This window comes from Dipodomys spectabilis, unplaced genomic scaffold (genome assembly GCF_019054845.1).
Source record: "Dipodomys spectabilis isolate Male_0828 unplaced genomic scaffold, ASM1905484v1 ptg000045l, whole genome shotgun sequence".
Lineage (NCBI taxonomy): Eukaryota > Metazoa > Chordata > Mammalia > Rodentia > Heteromyidae > Dipodomys > Dipodomys spectabilis.
The window spans coordinates 139,354-160,930 of record NW_024870722.1 but is presented as its reverse complement, the minus strand read 5'-3'; the positions used below and the strand labels follow the sequence as shown (position 1 = coordinate 160,930).

The following is a 21,577-nucleotide window of genomic DNA, read 5'->3' as shown; positions in this document are numbered from 1 at the left end:
TATTTGACTTCTCTCAATATTCTACCTCGGGAAATGAACTGAGAAGACCGGTAAGAGAAGCTCAAATTCTCACACAGAGAATTTGTTTCCTAATGCTTCTTAAGCTCTCAAGACTCAGTTACTTTTTCTGCCAAGTGGGGTAATGAAGACAATGGGATGTACACAGGAGTGAGCAGAATGCTAAGACACACCAGCCTTTAGTATCGGTCTCCTCTAGCCTCTCGCTTTTGAATAACCTCTGGTTTAACTCACAATTGATAACATCTGTCTCCTTGGTCTGTGATCGTTGTACCTAAGATTCCTTTTCTTAGGAATGGATTTGATATAGACACTTTGTAAGAGTCTCTGGAATTGAGTGTCCAAGGCTGATTTTTATCATGAAGAGTTTTAGAATGAAAAGGCTTCTCTCACTTTTTGTGTGGGTACTCGGGCTTGAACTCAGGGCTAGGACACTCTCCCTTAGCTTTTTCCACTCAAGACTGAGGCGCTATCCCTTAGCTACCCCTCCACTTTTGGCTTTTTGGTGGTTAACTGAAGGTAAGAGTGTCTCAGACTTTCCTGCCAAGACTGGCTTTGAATTGTGATGCTCAGATCCTTGTGGGTGGCTAGGATTACCGGTGTGAACCACCAGCACTGAGCTAGGGCTTCTCTCTTCTTCCCTTCGGCACATCTGGGGGGACCAGACACTCGAGAAATATCACTGCCAGTAGGGTGAATGAATGAATGAATGAGTGAATGAGAGATACATGACGGAGATTCACCACAGCCAAAAACTCTTAAAAAGGGAGGCACTTCTATCAGCGCCTGGCATTGAAAAGTTCCCAGAGAATTCCATAGCGTGGTAAAAAGTGTTGCAAGGTTGAATTTAGTCTCTATTTTTACAGAAGGATATATTTGCCAGGAAGGAGTCCCAGAAGTAATTCACTCATGGTGTTCCAGACTTGCGACTCCACTAGACCAGAGGAGGAAGGTGATAGGATACCTTCCTTCTTGGGAAGACTTTGCCATGAACACAAAAGAGAAAATGGAGGACATTCTGGCAGACAAGAGAAATGTTTGGCATCCCCGAGGTCTTTTGTCTGTAGCAGTAGACAGTGGCTCTTTATCTTTGAGCACACACTGTGTCTTGCTAATGGCTTTATGTACAGACATGGGGACCTGGGTAGATCTGGTTTTGCTTGTAGGCTGGTTGTTTTATAAGTGTTGGGGATTGAACCCAGGTCCTCATGAATACTGGGCAAGTGCTCTATCACACTGAACTACACTCTAGCCTTTCAAGATCTGTTTTTGTTGAAAGGAAATGCATTACCCAGAAAGCTGTTGCTATGCCTATGTGTGCTTGAGCACAGAGTAGTGACTGCTAATATGTTAAAGATTCCTTCTTCAAAGAAACCAAATGTCTTATTTTCCTAAGTATTGTCTACCACTTTCCTTTCTATTAGGATCTAATTATATGATGATTATCTGGTAACTTTTGAATTTATCACTGATCATAATAATAGCCTAACAAAGAGGTGAGCATGAGGAAATTGCATGAAGAAAATCCCGGCCAAAGCACCAGGATTGATCTACTCAGCCATCCTGTTGTATTTTCAGTGTCCAGTGGATATTGTAGGTGTAATTCTGCAGCCAAATCCTAAAACCCTTAACATAACCGAAGTCAAAGTCTCCTACAAAGAGGATCTTCATTCCGACTGCAATTACCCTTCAGATGTCAGGTAGCATCCATTAAAAATACCAGCTGGGTTGTATCGCAGTTTCGCTCTGGTTAAGGGTTCTTTCTCGAAGCCTCAGTTCGAGGCATTCCACAGTTAGAGGGTATGTGTTAAGCTCAAACTTGTTAGCAAACAGGCTTTGTGAATTAATCAGCCATTTTAGGTCTCCGTTTCCATAGATACAAATGCCGTGTACATAGTGACCTGCAAAGGCGAGAAGAAAACATGGTGAAAACATGCTTGTTTTCCAAGGTCAAAGGTAGTGGGACTGGCAGAAAGTAGGAGTGATGACTGACGGAGGAGCTAGAGCGGTGCCAAGTGTTAAGAAATTCAGATGATTTATACCTGGGTAGTCCTGCCTCACTGGCGCAAGCAGGGCAAGTGTGATTTGAAGAGATGGGGGCGGAAACAATCCAAGGGAGTCTCACGGCAAGAGTCAGGAGGCAACCCAGGGTCAGGGGATGAGTTATGGATGAGATGCTTTAGATGTGTACTCATGGCTTTTCTGAGTGTCTTTGTTAAGTCTTCTCCCTAAGCTCTGGTCCAATCTACCCAAGTGTCTACTTTGTATCTCCACTTACATGTGTAATAAACCTCCCATGTATGTCAGAGCTGATTTTTTTGAAGATATTGTTATAATATGTAGTCCAGGCTGCCCTCAAACTTATGATTTTCCTGTCTCAGCTGCCCAAGTGCTGGGATTACAGGTGTGAGCCTTCAGCCCCTTAGCACTGACTTTTTTTTTTTTAAACCTGATCCTAGGGCTTTAACTCAGTGCCTGGGAACTGTCCCTGAAAAACGTCTGTGCTCAAGGTTAGCACTCTATCATTTGAGTCACAACTCCACATCCAGCTTTTAAGATAATTGATTAGAAATAAGAGTCTCCAGGCCTCCAGGCTCAAAGAAACATAGGTCCCATGGTTTCCCTTATTTGCAGTAACTAGTATATGTCTGAGACAAGCAGAAAAGGTCAGATAAGTCGATGTTAGGTGAAATGAACCCCAAGATAAGTATTCAAATGTTTTTTCTTTCTTGCGATTGTTTCTAACATATTTATAAGATGATTTCTTTGTTGCTTTGTATGTCCCTCCCCCACGGTATAAACCCTGCTTTCATTGTATTTGATGTTGGTATAATTTGTGGAAGGGAAGGGCAAAAACAAACCATTTAAATAGGGATACAGGTGGACCCATTGCAACAATGAGATGTACAAGTCGTTATGTCGAAAAACAAACTTTACAACTTTGGGTGGGGGAGGAGAGGAGGGGGCAGTGGGAGATGGGAAGGGTTGGGAAGGGGAAACAAAGGAGGAGGCAACAATGTTTGATAAGAAAATGTACGCATTACCTTGCTGATGTAATTGTAACCCCTCTGTACAGTATTTTTACAATAAAAAATAAAAATAAAAAATAATATAAAGGAGTCTCACAGGCTTTCCTGCCCAGGTTGGCTTTGAACCTTGATCCTTAGATTTCAGCCTCCAGAGTAGAATTACAGGTGTGAGCCACTAGCAACTGACTGCACTGAACTTTCTCTCTCTCTCTCTCTCTCTCTCTCTCTCTCGTCATGGGCTTGAACTCAGGGCCTGGACACTGTCTCTGACCTTCTTTTGCTCAAGGCTAGCACTCTACACTTGAGCCACAGCACCACCTCAGGCCTTTTCTGTTTATGTGGCTTCATGCATGTAAGCCACATTCCCAGCCCAGCACTGAACTTCTTAATCTCCTCTCTGTAAGCTGGTTCCTTTCCACATCCTCCCCCTCAATTCATATTCTTCAGTGCCAGAAGTGCTTCACAGCCCACCTCCATCAACAATCTGTCTGCTCAGCCTTCAAAACAGTAACAGAATTCAACCACCTCTCACCACCATCATTGACAGCACTGAGGTCGCATGCACCTCCATCTTCCTGTTTGAACTGCAGTAGTGAGTGCACTCCTCAACTTAACCCCTTTCCTGGTCAATATTCCATCACTTAGTACAATAAACAGAGATATTCTTCTAGTTTTTTTTTTTTTTTTTTTTTTTTTTTGCCAATCCTGGGGCTTGAACTCAGGGCCTGGGCACTGTCCCCGAGCCTTTCTGTGCTCAAGGCTAGCACTCTACCACTTGAACCAGAGCACCACTTCTGTTTCTTTCTCTTTATGTGGTGCTGAGGAATCAAACCCAGGGCTTCGTGCATGCAAGGCAAGCAGTCTATCATAGTCACATTCCCAGCCCTCTTCTACAATGTTAAGTGGAACATTTGCCTCCTCTAAGTTATAATAATGGTGTCACTCCTGCACAAGGAACTTGCTCCCCTGAGAATCGCCATGCACTCCTACTCCCCGAGAGCCTGCCCTGCAATACATATGAACAGCCTCCTGCCACTCCGCCTCAGGTCTGAGAAGCTGAAGCCTTCCCTGATTGCTTCTTCCTCTTCCTCACTCATTTCTCTTTTAGTCCTTATTACCCCTTCCCCCAACACCCATGTATATGCATCTGATGTATCTGACATACATGTATATCTATATACACATATATTGGTATCTGAGATATATCACATAGAAATAGATATATGTAAAAATTGACAAAACTATGTATCCGATATGTATGTTATATATATATATAATATATATATATATATAAATGTTTTTATGCTTGGTATATAACTTCACATAAGCCTATATAAAACTAACATATTCATTACATATATAAATACTTTACATGTATCAGTGCCAAGAAGGAAAATAGTACTGTTTATTTTCTCTCTTTCCAGATATCATTTTTGTCTTGCTCCTCAGGCTGAGCTATAAGCTCAGACCATTTTGTTCATGTCTTCATCTAGACAAATGATGGTAACTATGAGATGTTAAATTAATAGTTGCTGGATAAAAGGATGGAGAGAATGTGTGGAGACTTGCAGAGTTGATGGACAGTGGTTTCAGAAAGATCCAAGGACAATCTCTGGAATGGTTGTGGTGGTGAGATTTTTCTACTAGAATCAGGAATTCTGTTGGGAATGGGTTAGAAAGAAGAATAGAAGGAAATTGGAACTATTTTATTTGGCATGCAACTGAGCAGTAACTGGTAAACTGATATAGAGGATAGGGTTTATTAGGTCTTTTATCCTGGAAGTATGCAGTATCCTTGAAGATTTTTGAATCCATGCAATATTACTGCATGCTGTTAGAGGCTGACTTGTGTACCCCTCCAAATTCATATGATGACTTTTCATGTTCTCTACCTGAGTGGAGACATGATCTTTAAAGAGGTAAATTAAAATAACATCATTAAGGATTTTGTCCTTAAAAGAAAATGAGAGCTGGGTGCCGGTGGCTCACGCCTGTAATCCTAGCTATTCAGGGGGCTGAGATCTGAGGATCTCGGTTCAAAGCCAGTCCGAGCAGGAAAGTCCATGAGACTCTTATCTCTAATAAACCACTAGAAAAACTGAAGCAGCACTGTAACTTAAGTGGTAGAGCGCTGGCCTTGAGCTGAAGAGCGCAGGGACAGTGCCCAAGCCCAGAGTTCAAGCCCTATGACTGACAAAAAAAGAAAAAGAAAAAGAAAATGATATGAAACCGGGTGCTGGTGGCTTAAGCCTGTAATCCTAGCTACTCAGGAGGCTGAGATCATGAAGATCATGAATTGAAGTCAGTTGGGGCAGGAAAGTCTGTGAGGCTCTTATCTCCAATTAACCAGCAAAAAAGACAAAAGTAGAACTGTGGTCCAAGTGGTAGAGTGCTAGCCTGGAGCAAAAAGCAATGCTCAGGGATAGTTCCCAAGCCTTGAGTTCAAGCCCAAGGCTACCAGCACCAAAAAGAAGAAGAGGGAAGAAGAAGAAGAAAGGAGAAGGAAGAGAAGGAGGGGGAGGGGAGAAAAAGAAATTAGAACATAGACACGCAATGAAAGACCATGTGGGGATACAAAGAAGGAAGAGGTGGTCATTCATAAGCCAGAGGAGAAGATCTGCTGACACTTGATCTTCCAGACCCCCAAAGCTTCAAGAAAATTAACTTCTGTTGTGTAAACTGACCAATCTATGCTATGTTGTTATAGCAGCTTCAGCTAACACACACACACACACACACACACACACACACACACACACACACACACACACACACACACACACACACAATGTACCAGGTAGTACTCTGAGTGAAGCAATTGCCAGGACTGATAAGATTCTATTTGTAGGATAACCCTTTTTCCTTAATGTCCCTTGTGCCAGAGCAGTGACAAACACCTCTAACTCTCCAAGCTCCTTAGAAGCCTGTGGAGGAGCAGAAGGGCCATGGTGTTCCTGTGGAGAACATGACATCCCCTCTTCCACTAGCAATAGCTACAATCACAAAAGGAGTCCTTAGAGGAAGGAACTACCCAGAAAGCTGGGACTAGCAAGAAAGTATTACAGTAATCTGAAGTTACTTTTCCACCTAGAGAGGTAAGGGTGGAGAATGTCTGATGAAGGCTTATTTTCAAGAGTCTAGGTGTTGAAGTCTCTGGCTTCTCTGTGTAGCAATGAGCAGATTGGTCTCCCCATCCCTACAATTCTGAACCCCAGTATTTGTTCCACATCTCCCCCCAGCCCTCCCAGCAGGTTGACCTAAGAGCTGGCCTCACCATGGCACCCTCCGTGTTTACTCTCCATGTCGATCCACTTCACAGCTCTAAGGTTGCCAGTCCAGGATGCATTGGGCATGGAGCCTGGGACTCCTGCAATGTGGATAAAGGAGCAAAGTGAGAACCAGGGAACAAAGCCATCAATTTCTTCCACTCAGCCTCCCATTCATGCTTCTTTTCATTCTGTCGACTGTTTTTCACACCTCACAGGATTGCTGTGTGCTGATGTGAGCAGTGGGTCAATGGCTGTACCACTGTGGTTTGAAGGTGGGATAGAGGCCAACCAGTCAGGTATGTGGGCAGATCCCGTACCTTTACAAAGGACAGGGAAATGGTACCCTGAGCCCACAGGGGGAACATCAGTGCAGCCACTTCTGCCTGGAGAGACCAGGATCAAACCTCTGACCTCAAAACTGTGAGGCAAACACATTTATTTAACCTGCTATGTTTGTGGTCATTGCATACAGTAGCAAGCAGAAAATAAATTTACATACTAACATGAGAAAAGGTACTTGAAAAGATGGATTTTTTTCTTTTCGTAAGAAAAAAAATCAGACTAGGTTAATTTTTCGTTGTTGTTGTTGGTTGTGGGGCTTGAACTCTGGGCTTGAGTGCTGTCCCTGTGCTCTTCAGCTCAAGGCAAGTGCTCTACTGCTTCAGCCATGGCGTCACTTCCGGTTTTCTAGTGGTTTATTAGAGCTAAGAGTCTCACAGCCTTTTCTGCCCAGGCTGGCTTTGAACTGTGATCCTCAGATCTCAGCCTCCTGAGAGAGGATTACAGGCGTGAGCTACCGGTGCCCGGCCTCAAATGTTTTTTTTTAATTTAATTTTTCGCCAATCTCTGGAGCCTGAATTCAGGACCTTGAGCCACAGAGCCACTTCCGGCTTTTTCTGTTTATGTGGTACTGAGCAATCGTACCAAGGGCTTCCTGCATGCTAGGCAAACACTCTACCACTAAGTCACTTACCCAGTCCTAGGCCAGTTTTTTATTAGCATTCATTAGCTAAACTTTTCTACACATGTAGATAACGTATTCCGATCAATTCCCCCACTCCTATCGCTGTCCCTTACACCCTCCTGCTCCTTCAGGTCAGAAAAAAAACACAATAAGATAGGGCTTTTAAATTTTAATAACTTTTCCTTCTTAAAAACATTAGCAAAAACAAGTACATTTCAAAAGAAATACAGCTGTGTATTTCATGTGACAGCAGCTGCCCTGTTGTCACGTGTTAATTATAGGATGATCTAAATATAGAATTGGATTCACGCCTCCCAACTAAAGTTATATTTTCAAACTCCAGTCTTCCCTGTAAATCACTGGGTCTCTAACCATTAGGGTTCTCTCTAAGGCAAGGGTTTGTTTTCTGGTTGCTTTATTGCCCATATTTTAAAGCATTCTAGAACACTATTCAACAAAAACACTTGAAGAAGTACTAGTTCTTATTGCTTCATTTAAATACTTAAAAACTTTAATCTGGTCACTAGTAGCTCACCCCTGCAATCCTAGCTAGATCAGAGAACTGTAGTTTCAAGCCAGTCCAAGCAGTAAAGTCTCTGAGACTCTTCTTTCCAATGAACCAGCAAAAAGCTGGAAGTGCATGAGCCTTGACCAAAAGAAACCAAAGCACAGCACCTGAGCCCTTAGTTCAAGCCCCATAGTGGTGTTTAAAAAAAAAATAGCACTTGCTTGTTCTAAAAGAAGCCCTTGGTTTTGTTTGTGCCACAAACTTTTAAAGAATATAGATTAAAACTTGCCTTAGATAAGGCAAGTGTGTGGAGAGGGGAATCTGCAACAAAGACAGAGAATTTGGTTTATTTTATTTATGTCAGCAAGACTAGCTGACTTGGGTGAGGTTCTTAACTCTATTTAGATTTAATAACTACATCAGAAATGTGTGAATGAAACAGTCCCCAAAGTATATCCTCACCTTTAAGTGACTACATTTCTTTAAAGATGATTCCCCCCTCCCCCTTGTTCTTATTTATATTATCACAAACTGACTTGCTCAGGAACACAATGCTGTTATTCCAGAGATAAGATCATTACATTTATAATTAATGACTCACTGTCTTTTGAATACACACATTCTCCTAGTAACCTCCTGCTAATGAAATTCCATACCTCAATTTCCATAGTTAGATGACAGGTCTCAGACATGTCTAGATACTAACATGTGAATATTAAATGTTATGTTTGAATATTATCCACGTCTAAATTAAATTTAATTAAAATGAAAGAGGATGGGCACTGATGCTTCATGCCTGTAATCCTAGCTACTCAGGAGATTGACATCTGAGGACTGTGGTTTGAAGCCAGCCTGGGCAGGAAAGTCTATGAGACCCTTATCTCTAATACACCATTCAGAAAAAAATGGAAGTGGTGCTGTGGCTCAAGTAGTAGAGCACTAACCTTGAGAAAAAGAAGCTTGGGGATAGCACTCAGGCCCTGAGTTCAAACCCGAGGACTAGCACACACAAAAAAGGGAAAAAAGGGGGCTGGGAAGGTAGCTCAGTGGTAGAGTGCATGCCTTGTAAGCATGAGGCCCTGGGTTCGATTCCTCAGCACCACATAAACAGAAAAAGCCTGAAGTGGTGCTGTGGCTCCAGTGGTAGAGCGCTAGCCTTGAGCTGAAGAGCTGAGGGACAGTGCCCAAGCCCAGAGTTCAGGCTCCATGACCGGCAAAAAAAAAAAAAAAAGGAAAAAAGAAAGTGGAAGGAGAGAGAGGATAAACACTGAACTTTTTTTTTTCTTTTTTTGTGTACATCTTAGAGCTTGAGGTCATAGCCTTGCACTTAGACTTTTTTTTTTTTTTGCTAGAGGTTGGTACTCTAGCAGTTAACCCATGCTTCTACTTCTGGCTTTTTGCTGAGTAATTGATAAAAGTCTCAGGCTTTCCTGCCCAGGCTGACTTTAAACTGTAATACTGAGATCCCAGGCTCCTGAGTAGTACAGGAATGAATGCAAATCCCTGAGCCTTCTACTGAGGGTCAAACCCAGCCTTGTTGCAAGTGCTGCAAGCACTAGGCCACTGGAGCCATACCCCAGACTTCTTTCTTTTCAAAGAATTCTGACACTCTGAGCTCTGGCAGGAATAGGTATAGACCCAGCTGTCCCGGGGCTTCTAGAACTGGGAGCACCAATCCGTGTCACGTGGGAGCTGATGGCAAATGCCTTACCCTGGGCTCTATCCCAGACCTGTGGCACCACAACTCATATCTCCATAGTCTCTCCTCTCCTTGACATTCTTTTTTTTTTTTTTTGGTCGGTCGTGGGGCCTGAACTCTGGGCCTCAGCTCTTCAGCTCAAGGCCAGTGCTCTACCACTTGAACCACAGCACCATTCTTCTGCTTATGTGGTTCTAAGGAATCAAACCCAGGGTCTCATGCATGCAAGGCAAGCATTCTACCACTGAGCCACCTTCCCAGCCCTCCTTGAGATTCTTAATGTGGTGGTTTTACATCATTTGGTTACCATGTTCCCACTGCTGGGAACATATGCTTCCTCCCTTTCTCCCTCCCTCCCTCCCTCCCTCCCTCCCTCTTTCTTGCCCTTCTAACCTTCCTCCCTTCCTCCCTTCTTCCCTCCTTTCCTCCCCCTCTCTTTCCTTCCTTCCTAGCTTTTCTCTTTCTTTCTTTCCTTCTTATGCTAGGTAAATGTTCTATCACTGAGCAACACCCCCAGCCCTGAATTTTAATAGCTCTCTTACTCTACCTCTGGAAGACAGCCCACCCACTGCTGCGGGGAGAAGCTGTACAGCTCCCACTGAGCTGATGTTCTTGGCTTCTCATAGTACCCCATTGTCACAGCACTTGGCTGCCCAGAAATTTCCAGTCAGTGTAGAAGAAATGACCCAGAGCAGATGACCCATTCACTGCCTCCACAGCTGATGGTGAGGCCTGTGTAGCTTGTCTGTATCAGATAGGCCTGCCCTGCTTTTCCAATAGACCACAGTAACCTAAGGTGACTGTATTTCTACTTTTCAATCTTGGGACACATTTCTTTTATATACATACACATACATACATACATACATACATATAGGAAGCCAACCCAAAAGTACAATATGCCCATAAACAATTTATTTGGACTTAGGTTAAAAGATACAAGCAGCAAGATTCTACCCACCCACTCCATTCCTTGCTTTAACATCCAGTTGCTCCTTCTACTCACTGAGCCTTTTCTCACTTTAAATCTCTTTCATCCTTTTCTCTGAGACTGACCTCAATCCAATGCCTCTGGAAGAACAGATGCTGACCTAGGAATTCTGGCACTTAACTCCTCTGAGCTGTGTCATTAGCCAGCTGGGCATCCCCAACTCTCACCACGTCAATAGTGCCGGTAGATTAGATCAGTGGTTTTCAAGTTGGACTGCAAACCACGGGAAAAACATGACATCATCACCTGTCTTTCCCACATGCACAGATTGCAAAGAGAGGTTTCACAAAGCCATACTTAGGCTTATTACATGAGATGAGCTTGTTTGTTTAATGCTCCTGTCTAGTTTAGTTTTATTTAAAAAAAAATTCTGGCCCCAAACTGCCAAAATGATTTCAGTATCCTCTCCTAGGATATAACTCTTATTTGAAAAATATTGGGCTTGATTCTATGCTTGATCTTGCTAGTGTGTGTGTGTGTGTGTGTGTGTGTGTGTGTGTGTGTGTGCGCGCATGCCAGACCAGGGCTTGTGTGTGTGTGTGTGTGTGCGCGCGCATGCCAGACCAGGGCTTGAACTCAGCCTGGGCACTGTCCCTTTTGTCCTCAGGTGAGTTCCCTACCACTTGCATCACAGCTCCACTTTCAGCTTTTTGGTGGTTAACTGGAGTTAAGGAGCTCATGGACTTTCCCGCTCAGGCTTTGAGCCATGATCCTCAGATCTCATCCTCCTGAGTAGTTTGGATTCCAGGTGCCACCAGCACCTGGCTTGTTCTTGCAATCATGACTACTATTATTCTTTTCTTTTCTTTTTCTCTTTTTCTGGCAGTAACTGGGGTTTGGATTCAGGGTCTTGAACTTGCTAAGCAAATACCCTACCACATAAGCCATATCTGCCTTTTATCTTTCATTATTTTTTGAGTATTGTTTATATCTGGGGTCAGCCTGAATCACAACCCTCCTATTTATTCTTATTACAAGACTAGGCTGACAGATGTATGCCAGTATCCTCAGCTCGTTTATTGAGATAGGGAGGAGGACAGGCTTACTAGTTTTGAACCATAATTCTCATAATCGCTGTCTCCAGAGTGGACAGGATTCTATAGGAATGTACCACCATACCCAGTCATTGACTACTATTATTATTCTAGCTTGTCAGGAGTCTGGGAGGTACCTCCTTTTCATTATTTCTAGGCTAGATGAAGCAAAAAAGAAGACTGACAATATTATAAAAGAAAACACTTCACTCCAAAAAAATACAGTTCTCTCATTTGCTCTTCACAGGCCTATGTAAATAGAACATTTGGGAGAAAGTTTGTAGAGTAATCAGGAATGTTGTTCTTGGGTCTCAGCCTTGATAACTGTGTTTGTTAAGTAAATGAATATGATCTTTGAAATGCAAGTGTTATTTATATTGACTTCACTTCTTATTGGTCTTCATTAAGGGAGACCTGTGTGTGACAGCAAGTTCATTTCCTTTCACTTTGGAAGTATTCATGCAAGTTTTTTTTCCCCCTGTTTATTCTCATGCTTGTTAGGCAAGTGTTCTACCACTTGAGCCTTGCTCCCAGCCCTTTTTGCTTCAGTTACTTTTTGAATAAGGTTTCACATTTTGCTCGGCCAGCAAAGGCTGTGAACTTTGTGTGCATACCAATGCATCCAGCTTTGATTGGCTGAGATGGACATCTTGTTTCTTTTTGCCTAAGCTGGCCTTGAACCATGATCCTCCAATCAGTCTGCCAGGATCCCAGGAATGAGGCACCTCTCTAGGTCAATGTCAAATAGCCAATACAAATGAGAGTTTAGTGAAAGAATTTTCTCTCAATTTAATGGTGGTGCTGGAAGGAAAATTAGGGTAATTCTAGAAAATCAATTCAGAAAGAGGTGGGAAAAGCTGCCAGAATGGTCATCGCCTTTGGCCTTTGTAACCAATACTTTCAAAATAAGAAGTAAATTTACAGTGCAGAAATCTGTCTATGAAGCAGTTTACTATAACTATATTTATGACTAACAATGGACATTGCAATCAGATGGATAGGATTTTTTTTTAAATTTTATTTTATTTTATTTGTGAACATACTGTACAGAGGGGTTACAATTACATGGGCAGGATAACGCGGATAGGATTTCTTATCTGTGTCTTTGCTATTACTAGCTGTCTAAGTTTAAACAACTACTTCGATGTGGGAAATAATCTTTACATTTGTTATCAATAAGCTGGCACTGGTGGCTTATATCTGCAATCCTAGATACACAGGAAGCTGAGAGCTGAGGAATCTCAATTTAAAGCCAGTCTGGGCAGGAAAGGCTGTGAGACACATCTCCCAATTATCAGTGAAAAGATGATAGTAGGGCTGGGTCTTGTGGGAACCCTAAGGGCCTGTGAATGAATGCATAGAGAATGAATGATGCCAGCTGAAAACTGCTGGTTGTGTGACAGCTCAGGCTGAGTGTCTGACCTTCTGGAGTAATATTATCAAAAGATAGGAATGGGTGCCTAAGGGAACTTAATCTGCTGACTGTAATCTGCCTGCTCCCCCGACCCATTCCTTCTTGGCATCCCGTTATCTACCTCTTTGGAATGTGCCCTTTAGATCTGTTCCCTTCAGGGAGCACCCCAGGACAATCTGAGCCTATAAGCAGCAGGTTGGGGAGATACCTTCAATTTCACCCTGTCAGTCAAACTCATATTGGGATATTATTTAATATTAAAGTGTTCAATATGAGCTTTCACTACATGGGCATTTCTTCACCCAGGTATCTCTTGGGCAGAGCTAGCAGGGGTTCAATTGGTAGAGCACCAGCCTTGAGTGGAAAAAGCTAAGAGACAATGCCCAAGCCCTAAGTTCAAGCCCAGTGCTGGGACACACATAAACAAACAAGACAGCAATAACAACAACAACCAAATGTCAGCAACTATGCCCAGCCCATAAAACTTCCTTTATAATATTATATTGTTTTAATTAAGTTTCTTGACATAGATGAGCATATGTTTATTTGGTGACTTAGCAGCTGTGAATATACTAAGAATTCAATGAAAGAAATATGTAAAAGGTTCATTGCTCATTGCTGATTAAATCTCAGGTGGCTGAGATTTGAGGATCGCAGTTCAAAGCTAGCCTGGGCACAAAAATCCATGAGGCTCTTAACTCCGAAGGAAAAATTTGTATAAAGTTAGAAATGGAGCTGTGGCTGAAGTGGTATAACACTAGCTTTGAGCAAAAAACCCGAGGGACAGTGGCCAGGCTCTGAGTTCAAGCTTTAAGATTGGCACCAAAAAAAAAAAAAGTTGAACATTAATGACAACAAAATTTAGTGTCAAGCTAGGTGCCACTAGCTCATGCCTGTAATCCTAGCTATTCAGGAGGCTGAGATCTGAGGATCACGGTTCAAAGTCAGCCCAGGTAGGAAAGTCCATGAGACTCTTATCTCCAATAAACCACTCCAAAACCGGAAGCGGTAATGTAGCTCAAGTGGTAGAGTGCTAGCCTTGAGCTGAAGAGCTGAGGAACAGCGCCCAGGCCCAGAGATCAAGCCCCTTGACCAAAATAACAAAAACAAAACAAAACAAACAAACAACCTAGTGTCAACTTGTAGCCTGTTTTGCTTATTGCTATTTTTTTTTAACGATATAAACCAGGTACAGTGATGAATACCTATATTCCCAGCATTTAGGCAGCAGAGGCAGATGGATTTCAAGTTGGAGCCAGAATGGGCTACATGGAATTTTCCATGACAGTCTAGGCTGCATAGCAAGACCCTGGCTGAGAAAACTAAAATCCATGAAACCAAACACACAAAGAAATAAACAGATATACAAAACTCCGGAAAGTCTAAGCCTCCTCTCTGGAATACCTGGTCAAGCCACAAGCACTAGTAATGTTTTCCTGAATGCCCCTACATGATTGAAATATGTAGCTGTGTGTAGAATACCAGTTCTTCTAGAAGAGTTTTACTGAATATTTCTTCATAGGGCTGAAGCCTTGCAAAATATTATTCTAATTGTTCTTCACCAAGTAGGGAGAAAATTTACTTTTCATCAAACAATAGTAACTGGATCTATGTTTTGTCATTCATTTCATTAAACAATAGCAACTGGATCTGTTTTATAGTTCAGGGATTTCAAAAGTAAAGTTCAAAGGAGGAACGAATTGACTTTCCAAGTTGCCCACATTAGCCTGGCACATTTACCTTTTAATTTTTACTTTTTTCCTCTTAAAATAATTATTTTATAATTTGTGGAGAAAATAGAAGGGGACTGGTTATGAGAATGGATTCAAGTAAGGCATAAAAGTATAAAAAGAAAACAAAAAGTACAAAGTAGAAAATCACACACACACACACACACACACACACAAAATGCTTGCAAGTAATGACCATTTAGAAAACATTATTTAAAAAGAAAAAAAAATGACTAAAACTCAGGAATTGGGTGATGTTCCTTAGCTTTTTCAAAAACTCAAGGCTGGTGGCTCTACCACTTGGCTTTTAGCTGGCCAACAGAAGATAAGAGTTCCAGGAAACTGCCTGGCTGGCTTTAAACTCTGATCCTTAGATTTCAGCCTCCTAAGTAGCTAGGATTACAAGTATAAGCCACAGGTGCCCATTGTCTTATGGGTTGGGTTTGTTACTGTTGTTGGTTTTTTTTTCTTCTTCTGATCCTAGGGATTAAACTCAGGGCTATATTAAATATGTGTTCTACCAATGAACTACTTCACCAACCCAAGAGCATAACTACCCGATAGCTAACTGGTCTCTGGTGAGAATAGATTGCAAATGATTACTATTAAGTCACCTTCGCCACCAGTGCCTGGCTCAGCAACTGTTTTGTTTTAGGATTTTTTTTATATTATTAGTTTGGGAACTAGAGACAGTTTGTTACTTGGCATACTTGAACATCAAACAGTAAATTTTTTTCTGCAATCTCATTTGGATGTATTTGAATTAGGTATTTTACATTTCAAGTAGCAGCCCCCCCCCCAAGTTTTTACATGTCTTGTGTTTAGTAAAAGCACATTATTAATTTTCCTATCATGGCCAGGCCTGGAATCAGTGGAACTGCGCATAGCTTGTATTGTTTTGTCTGTTACCTGGGGAAAAGTCCTTAATGACTCCAGTAGTCAAATTTTCATCTTGCTCTACAGAAAGCTCCCTCTTCACTTTCAAAGAAAAGTACCAGGCTGCACCTACCTGGCTATGAATCAAGAATTCATTTGAAATTTGTTAAACATTCCTTCCAATTTTATGTCTAAGCAACCACATGAGAAATTATGCTCACTTAAGACTGTTGTCTAGCCAGATGCCAGTGGCTCACACCTGTAATCCTAGCTACTCTGGAGGCTGTGATCTGAAGATCACAGTTCAAAGCCAGCCTGGCCCAGGAAAGTCTGAGATTCTTTATCTCCAAAAGTAGGATGGTAGAATGCTAGCCTTGAGCATAAAAGCTCTGGTACAGCTCCCAGGCTCTGAGTTCAAGCCCCAGGACTGGCATAAAAGAAAAAATATAGACTGGTCTGATTTAAACCCTTATTTATACCCCAAGAAGGTAGAGTTCTTGTGATCAGCCATAAATTCCTTTTGTTCCTTCATAAACTGGATACATACAAGTTGCTAATCTGAGATCTGAGTGGATACTTGTAAGAAGTCTAGTCTTTTTTTTTTATTACCTTTAACTACTTTTTAAAAATTGTCTTAAGTAATTTTATTACCTTGTACAAAGGAGTTGCCATTCAACAAAAGTTTATGAATGCAATGTATCTTGATCACTATCACCCCTTTCATCCTTCCCCTCCATCCCTCTCAACCCTGCCCTTCCCCTCAATTTTCTTAATTTTGTAGGATATACATTGAATGCATGCTTCCCCAGGTCTACTCTTTTATATAGAAAAGCAGAGATATTCTATTTACATATCTTACTTATCCTATTTTATTTGTTCTATTTATTTATCAATTCTATTTATTTATTCTACTCTACAAGTAGGAGAAACACTTAAATGAACTTGCAAAAGAGAAGAGAGACAGAAGAAATGTCTCTCTGTATTCCTGGGCTCTGAGGATTCCTTCTGCACCCCCCTCCCCCTTGTTTCCATGTCATATGAGGCTGAAGAGAAAACCTGAACTACACATTGTTCCCTGAAACATCCCTTTCATCTGAATATTTGGATGCTCAATTAGAAGTTTTACAGCAACATAAAAACATACCTAATTTATGGGGACTAAGAAGCTGTTAACTATGAGAGGCGACTGGACCAGGGTCCCCGGGGTCCCAGGAATACTAGAAACATGGTTTCTCGTGCTAGCTAACCAAATGCAGTTTGAAATGTGCTGATCTGTTCAATTCTGATATGTATGGTTTTCATTATTTTATTTTTCCCTTGGCAGTTTTGGGGTTTGAACTCAGCCTTGCACTTGCTAGACAAACATTCTATTCCTTAACGTACACGTCCGCCTCCCAGCCTTCTTTTGCTTTATATTCCAGATATAGTCTATTGTTAATTTTGCCAAGGCTAGTCTTACAGCATAACCCTCCTACTTCTACCTCTGGAGCAGTTGGAAATCCAGATATATATAATCATCCATGCTTTGCTTCCTTTTTAAAAAATTTCCCTTTAAAATATATACTTATTTAGTATGTAGTTCTGGGGCTTGAATTCAGGGCCTGGGCACTGTCTCTTAGCTTATTTGTATGATACTAGAGCTCTACCACTTGAGCCATAGCTCTAGCTTTTTTGGGGGGGGGGGGTAGTTAATTGGAGATAAGAGTCTCAGAGACTTTCCTACTTGGGCTGGCTTTGAACCTGATCCTCAGATCTCAGCCTCCTGAGTAGCTAGAATTAGAGGGGTGTGAACCAACAGTACCCAGTTTACATTAGTTTTATAAACAAGGATGCTTATGGTCTGAGGAAAATAGTTTCAGAATGTGCTGTGGTGTGTAAAAATGAAATAAAACAAAACAAAACAAAAAACCTTTATGGGACACACTGTCAGCTATAACATATAATTCTGTTTCACAGTCAATATCCATAGGAATAAATTGGTTATGTATTGATTAAATAATGACTGGCAGCCTCAGTAGATGAATGGATCAAGAAAATGTGATATATATATGGAATTCTATGCCTCCGTCAGAAAAAATGACATTGCCTCTTTTGTTAGGAAATGGAAAGACTTGGAAAAAATCATATTAAGTGAAGTAAGCCAGGCCCAAAGAAACAGGTCCCATGGTTTCCCTTGTTTGCAATAACTAGTATATGTCTAGGACAAGCAGAGTGGGTCAAAGCTATATACATACAAGCATATGAGATAATGTTAAGAAAAATGTACCCCAAGACAGAGACACAAGGGTTTTTTTTCTCTTTCTTGCTAGTGTTTTTAATATACTTACAATCACTATGTGATTCTTTTGTTTCTATTGTATGGTCTTCCCTCATGGTATAACCCCTGTTTTCACTGGATATGATGCTGGTGCTTTGCACCTTGTATATATATTTTTGTAGTTTGGGGAGAGGAAGTGATGTTACAGAATGTTTAATGAGGATGCAGGCTGACCCATTGTGACGATGAGATGTACAGGACACTATATTGAAAATGAACTTTACAATGTGGGGGGGGGGGGTGGCAGGAGTTGGGGAGGTGGGGAGGGAAGTGATGGTAGGGGGAAAATAAAGGAGGTAACAATGATCGCTATGAAATGTACTCACTACCCTACTTATGTAACTGTAACCCCTCTGTACAACATTTTTTACAATAAAAATATTAATATAGAAAAAAATGACTGGCAGCTATAACAAGCAGATTCCCCCAAACGCCTTGGGCTAGTATATAGTAAAAGTTTATCTCAGGTTTAAAAATAAATACTACCCTGGTAGTAAGATTACTAATTGTGTGTGTTTGTTTGTTTGTTTTTAAGAGGAAGAAAGATCTGGAGATGTAGCTCAGTTGTTGACCTTTTGCCAAACAAGTGCAAGGCCCTGGGTTCCATCCTAAACACTGCAAAACAGCAACAAAAGAAATGAAATATTCAGTGTCAAGAAGAGATGTTAAGGGGCTGGGAAGGTGGCTCAGTGGTAGAGCACTTGCCTTGCATGCCTGAGGCCCTGGGTTCAATTCCTCAGCACCACATAAGCAAAAAGAAAAAAAAAAGCCAGAAGTGGCGCTGTGACTTAAGTGGTAGAGTGCTAGCCTTGAGCTGAAGAGCTGAGGGACAGCTCCCAGGCCCAGAGTTCAGGCCCCATGACCAGACCCAAAAAAAAAAAAAAAAGAAGAGATGTTAGATCTAGGCACTGGTGGGTCAGGTCTGTAATCCTAGCTACTCAAGGAGGCTAAAATCTGAGGATTACGATTTGAAGCCATACTAGGCAAGAAAGTCTGTGAGGTTTTTTTTGTTTGTTTGTTTGTGTTTTTTGGGTTGTGATGGCTGAACTCTGGGTCTGGGCGCTGTCCCTCAGCTTTTCAGCTCAAGGCTAGCACCATACCACTTGAGCCACAGAGCCACTTCCGGCCTTTTTCTGCTTATGTGGTGCTGAGGAATTGAACCAGGGCCTCATGCATTCGAGGCAAGCGCTCTACCACTGAGCCAACTTCCCAGCCCTGTAAGATTCTTATCTCCAATTAACTACCAGAAAACTGGAAGTGGAACTGTGGCTCAATGTGGTGAGCAGAAGCCTTAAGCTGGGGGGGGGGGGGGGGGGGGGGCGGCGCTCAGAATTAGTACCCAGGCCATGAGTTTCAAGCCCCAGGACCAGCATTTTTTTTTTAATTTTTTCATAAGGTATCCCTAATACTGCAACTGGAAAGGCCCAGCCTACTAACCAATTTACTACCTATAGTCTCATACCCTTTCCTAATTCCCTACAAAAAGAGGAAGTCTAGGGGAATGGGTGTTTTAACAAGCAGAAGTCTTAACTATTCCTTCTAGGAAGTTCAAGAGCAAGTGTAGCTGGGCGCCAGTGGCTCACACCTATAATCCTAGCTACTTAGGGAGGCTCAGATCTGAAAATCTGGAAGACAGGGAAGGAAAGTCTGTGAGACTCTTATCTCCAGTTAACCACCAGAAAACCAGAAGTGGAGCTGTAGCTCACAGTGGTAGAGGGCTAGCGTTGAGCAAAAGAGCTCAGCCAGTGTCCAGGCCTTGAGTTCAAGCCCAGGACTGAGGAAGGAAGGAAGGAGGGATGGAGAGAGAGAGGTGTGTGTAGATTTAACTTCACTGATTACAAAAACAAAGACAAAGAAAAATCAATCTGAGTGGTATACCTTAAAAGTTTAAGTTACAGACGGGTGCTGGTGGCTCACACCTGTAATCCTAGCTACTCAGGAGGTTGAGATCTGAGGATCACATTCAAAGCCAGCCCGGGCAGGAAAAGTCCGTGAGACTCTTATCTCCAATAAACCACTAGAAAACTGGTAGTGGCACTGTGGCTCAAGGGGTAGAACACTTGCCTTGAGAAGAACCCAGGGACAGCACCCAGGTCCAAAGTTCAAGCCCTACTACTGAAAAAAAGTTTAAGTTAGGTGAAAATATCACTTTCTATAAATCACTCCGATGGGCTCTGGAGAAGGACTTATTTGCTACCTTCTTTTTTTTGGGAGGGGGGTCCGGTCATGGGACCTGACCTCTGGGCCTGGGCACTGTCCCTCAGCTCTTCAGCTCAAGGCTAGCACTCTACCACTTGAGCCACAGCACCACTCCCTGCTTTTTTCTTTTTGCTTACGTGGTGCTGAGGAATCGAACCCAGGGCCTCATGCATGCAAGGCAAGCGCTCTACTACTGAGCCACCTTCCCAGCCCGGCTACAGTCTTTGAAAAGAGATACTTCTCACTTTTGAGAATTGCAAAGTCAACTGGAAGACTTACGGTAACTGTAGTAAAGTTTTCTTGCTTTGTGTTTCTGTGACAGGTGGCTGCGGAAGTGGACTCATGGCACAGAGGACTACTGTACCTTCCTTTGGATTATTGTGTACATTGATAATTTTTGTAACAGAGTTGAAAATTTGTCATGTGCTTGCAGCTAGAACAAATAAGACTGGCTTTAACAGGAAGCAAGGTGGACAATCAGAATGGCAAGGATATGACTGGGCCAGAACCAACCTGTCTGGCACAATGGTGAAAAGATTCTCCTTTCTTTCAAGTCCCGGGCTATGTTGATTTCCTTTTCCATTAAACTGCATTCTAAACAGGTCTTTTTAAAGTTCTTTGTGGAACATGGCAGTGTTTAAAATAAAACATAAAGTATCTAGTGAAGCCCAGTCCCTGCTCCTTTCCTGTGATGCGTGCAATCTCAAAATAGAAACATGGGGAAGAGATCAAGGGACTTCCCTTCCTTGGTGAGAGGAAGGGTGAGTGAATTCAGTGGTAATATTCAATGTACATATGTAAAAACAGAACCAGGTAACTTGAAAGGAGGGGGAGAGTTGGAAGAGATAAGGAAGAAAGATGGAAGGGGTAATATTGAGCAAGATGCATTGTACTCCGCAAGGAGCTGGTGGCTCATGCCTGTAATCCCAGCTACTTGGGAGAGGCTGAGATCTGAGGATCCCTGTTGGGAGCCAACCTAGGCAAGAAAATCCATGCCTGTTATCTCTCATTAACCAGCAAAAAGTCAGACGAGGGTTTATGGCTCAAGTGGAAGAGTGTCAGCTTTGAGGGGAAAGAAAGCTAAGGGACAGGGTTCAGGCAAAGCCTGGGCACTGTCCCTGAACTCCTTTGCTCAAGCCTAGCACTCTACCACTTTGAGCTACAGCTCCACTGCCAGTGTTCTGGTGCTTCATTGGAAATAAGAGTCTCACAGACTTTCCTCTCTGGGCTGGCTTTGAACCTCGATCCTCAGCTCTCAGCCTTCTGAGTAGCTAGGAGTACAGACACGAGCCACCAGAACCCGGCTATATTAACGAATTTATAATAAACACTTCTATGGAATGTATAACAAGACAGTTAGGATGACTGGAATTGTGCATGTCCTTAAATAGAGAAGCTACTCATTTCTGAGAATTGCAGTCAATGCAAAGATTTGTTGAATAACTAACCTCTCATTTAACACCCCACCTTTTTTTTTTTCATTTAATTCTCAAAACAATCTAAGTAGCCATCATCATTGTGACTGTACA

General features: G+C 42.1%; 1 protein-coding gene across 3 annotated transcripts in view; it reads right to left on the bottom strand.

Annotated features, from left to right (window-relative positions):
- Window positions 1-590: 590 nt before the first annotated feature.
- The window catches only part of LOC122106996 (N-acetyllactosaminide beta-1,6-N-acetylglucosaminyl-transferase), an 88,736-nt gene continuing 67,749 nt past the window's right edge, over window positions 591-21,577 (bottom strand). For all 3 annotated transcript variants that reach the window (XM_042678544.1, XM_042678545.1, XM_042678543.1), the window contains exons 2-3: window positions 6,322-6,414; window positions 591-1,919 (exon numbers count right to left, since the gene is read on the bottom strand). In XM_042678544.1, coding sequence (XP_042534478.1) covers window positions 1,729-1,919; window positions 6,322-6,414 — 284 coding nt within the window. In that variant the 3' untranslated portion in view covers window positions 591-1,728. The remainder of the gene's footprint in view (window positions 1,920-6,321; window positions 6,415-21,577) is intronic.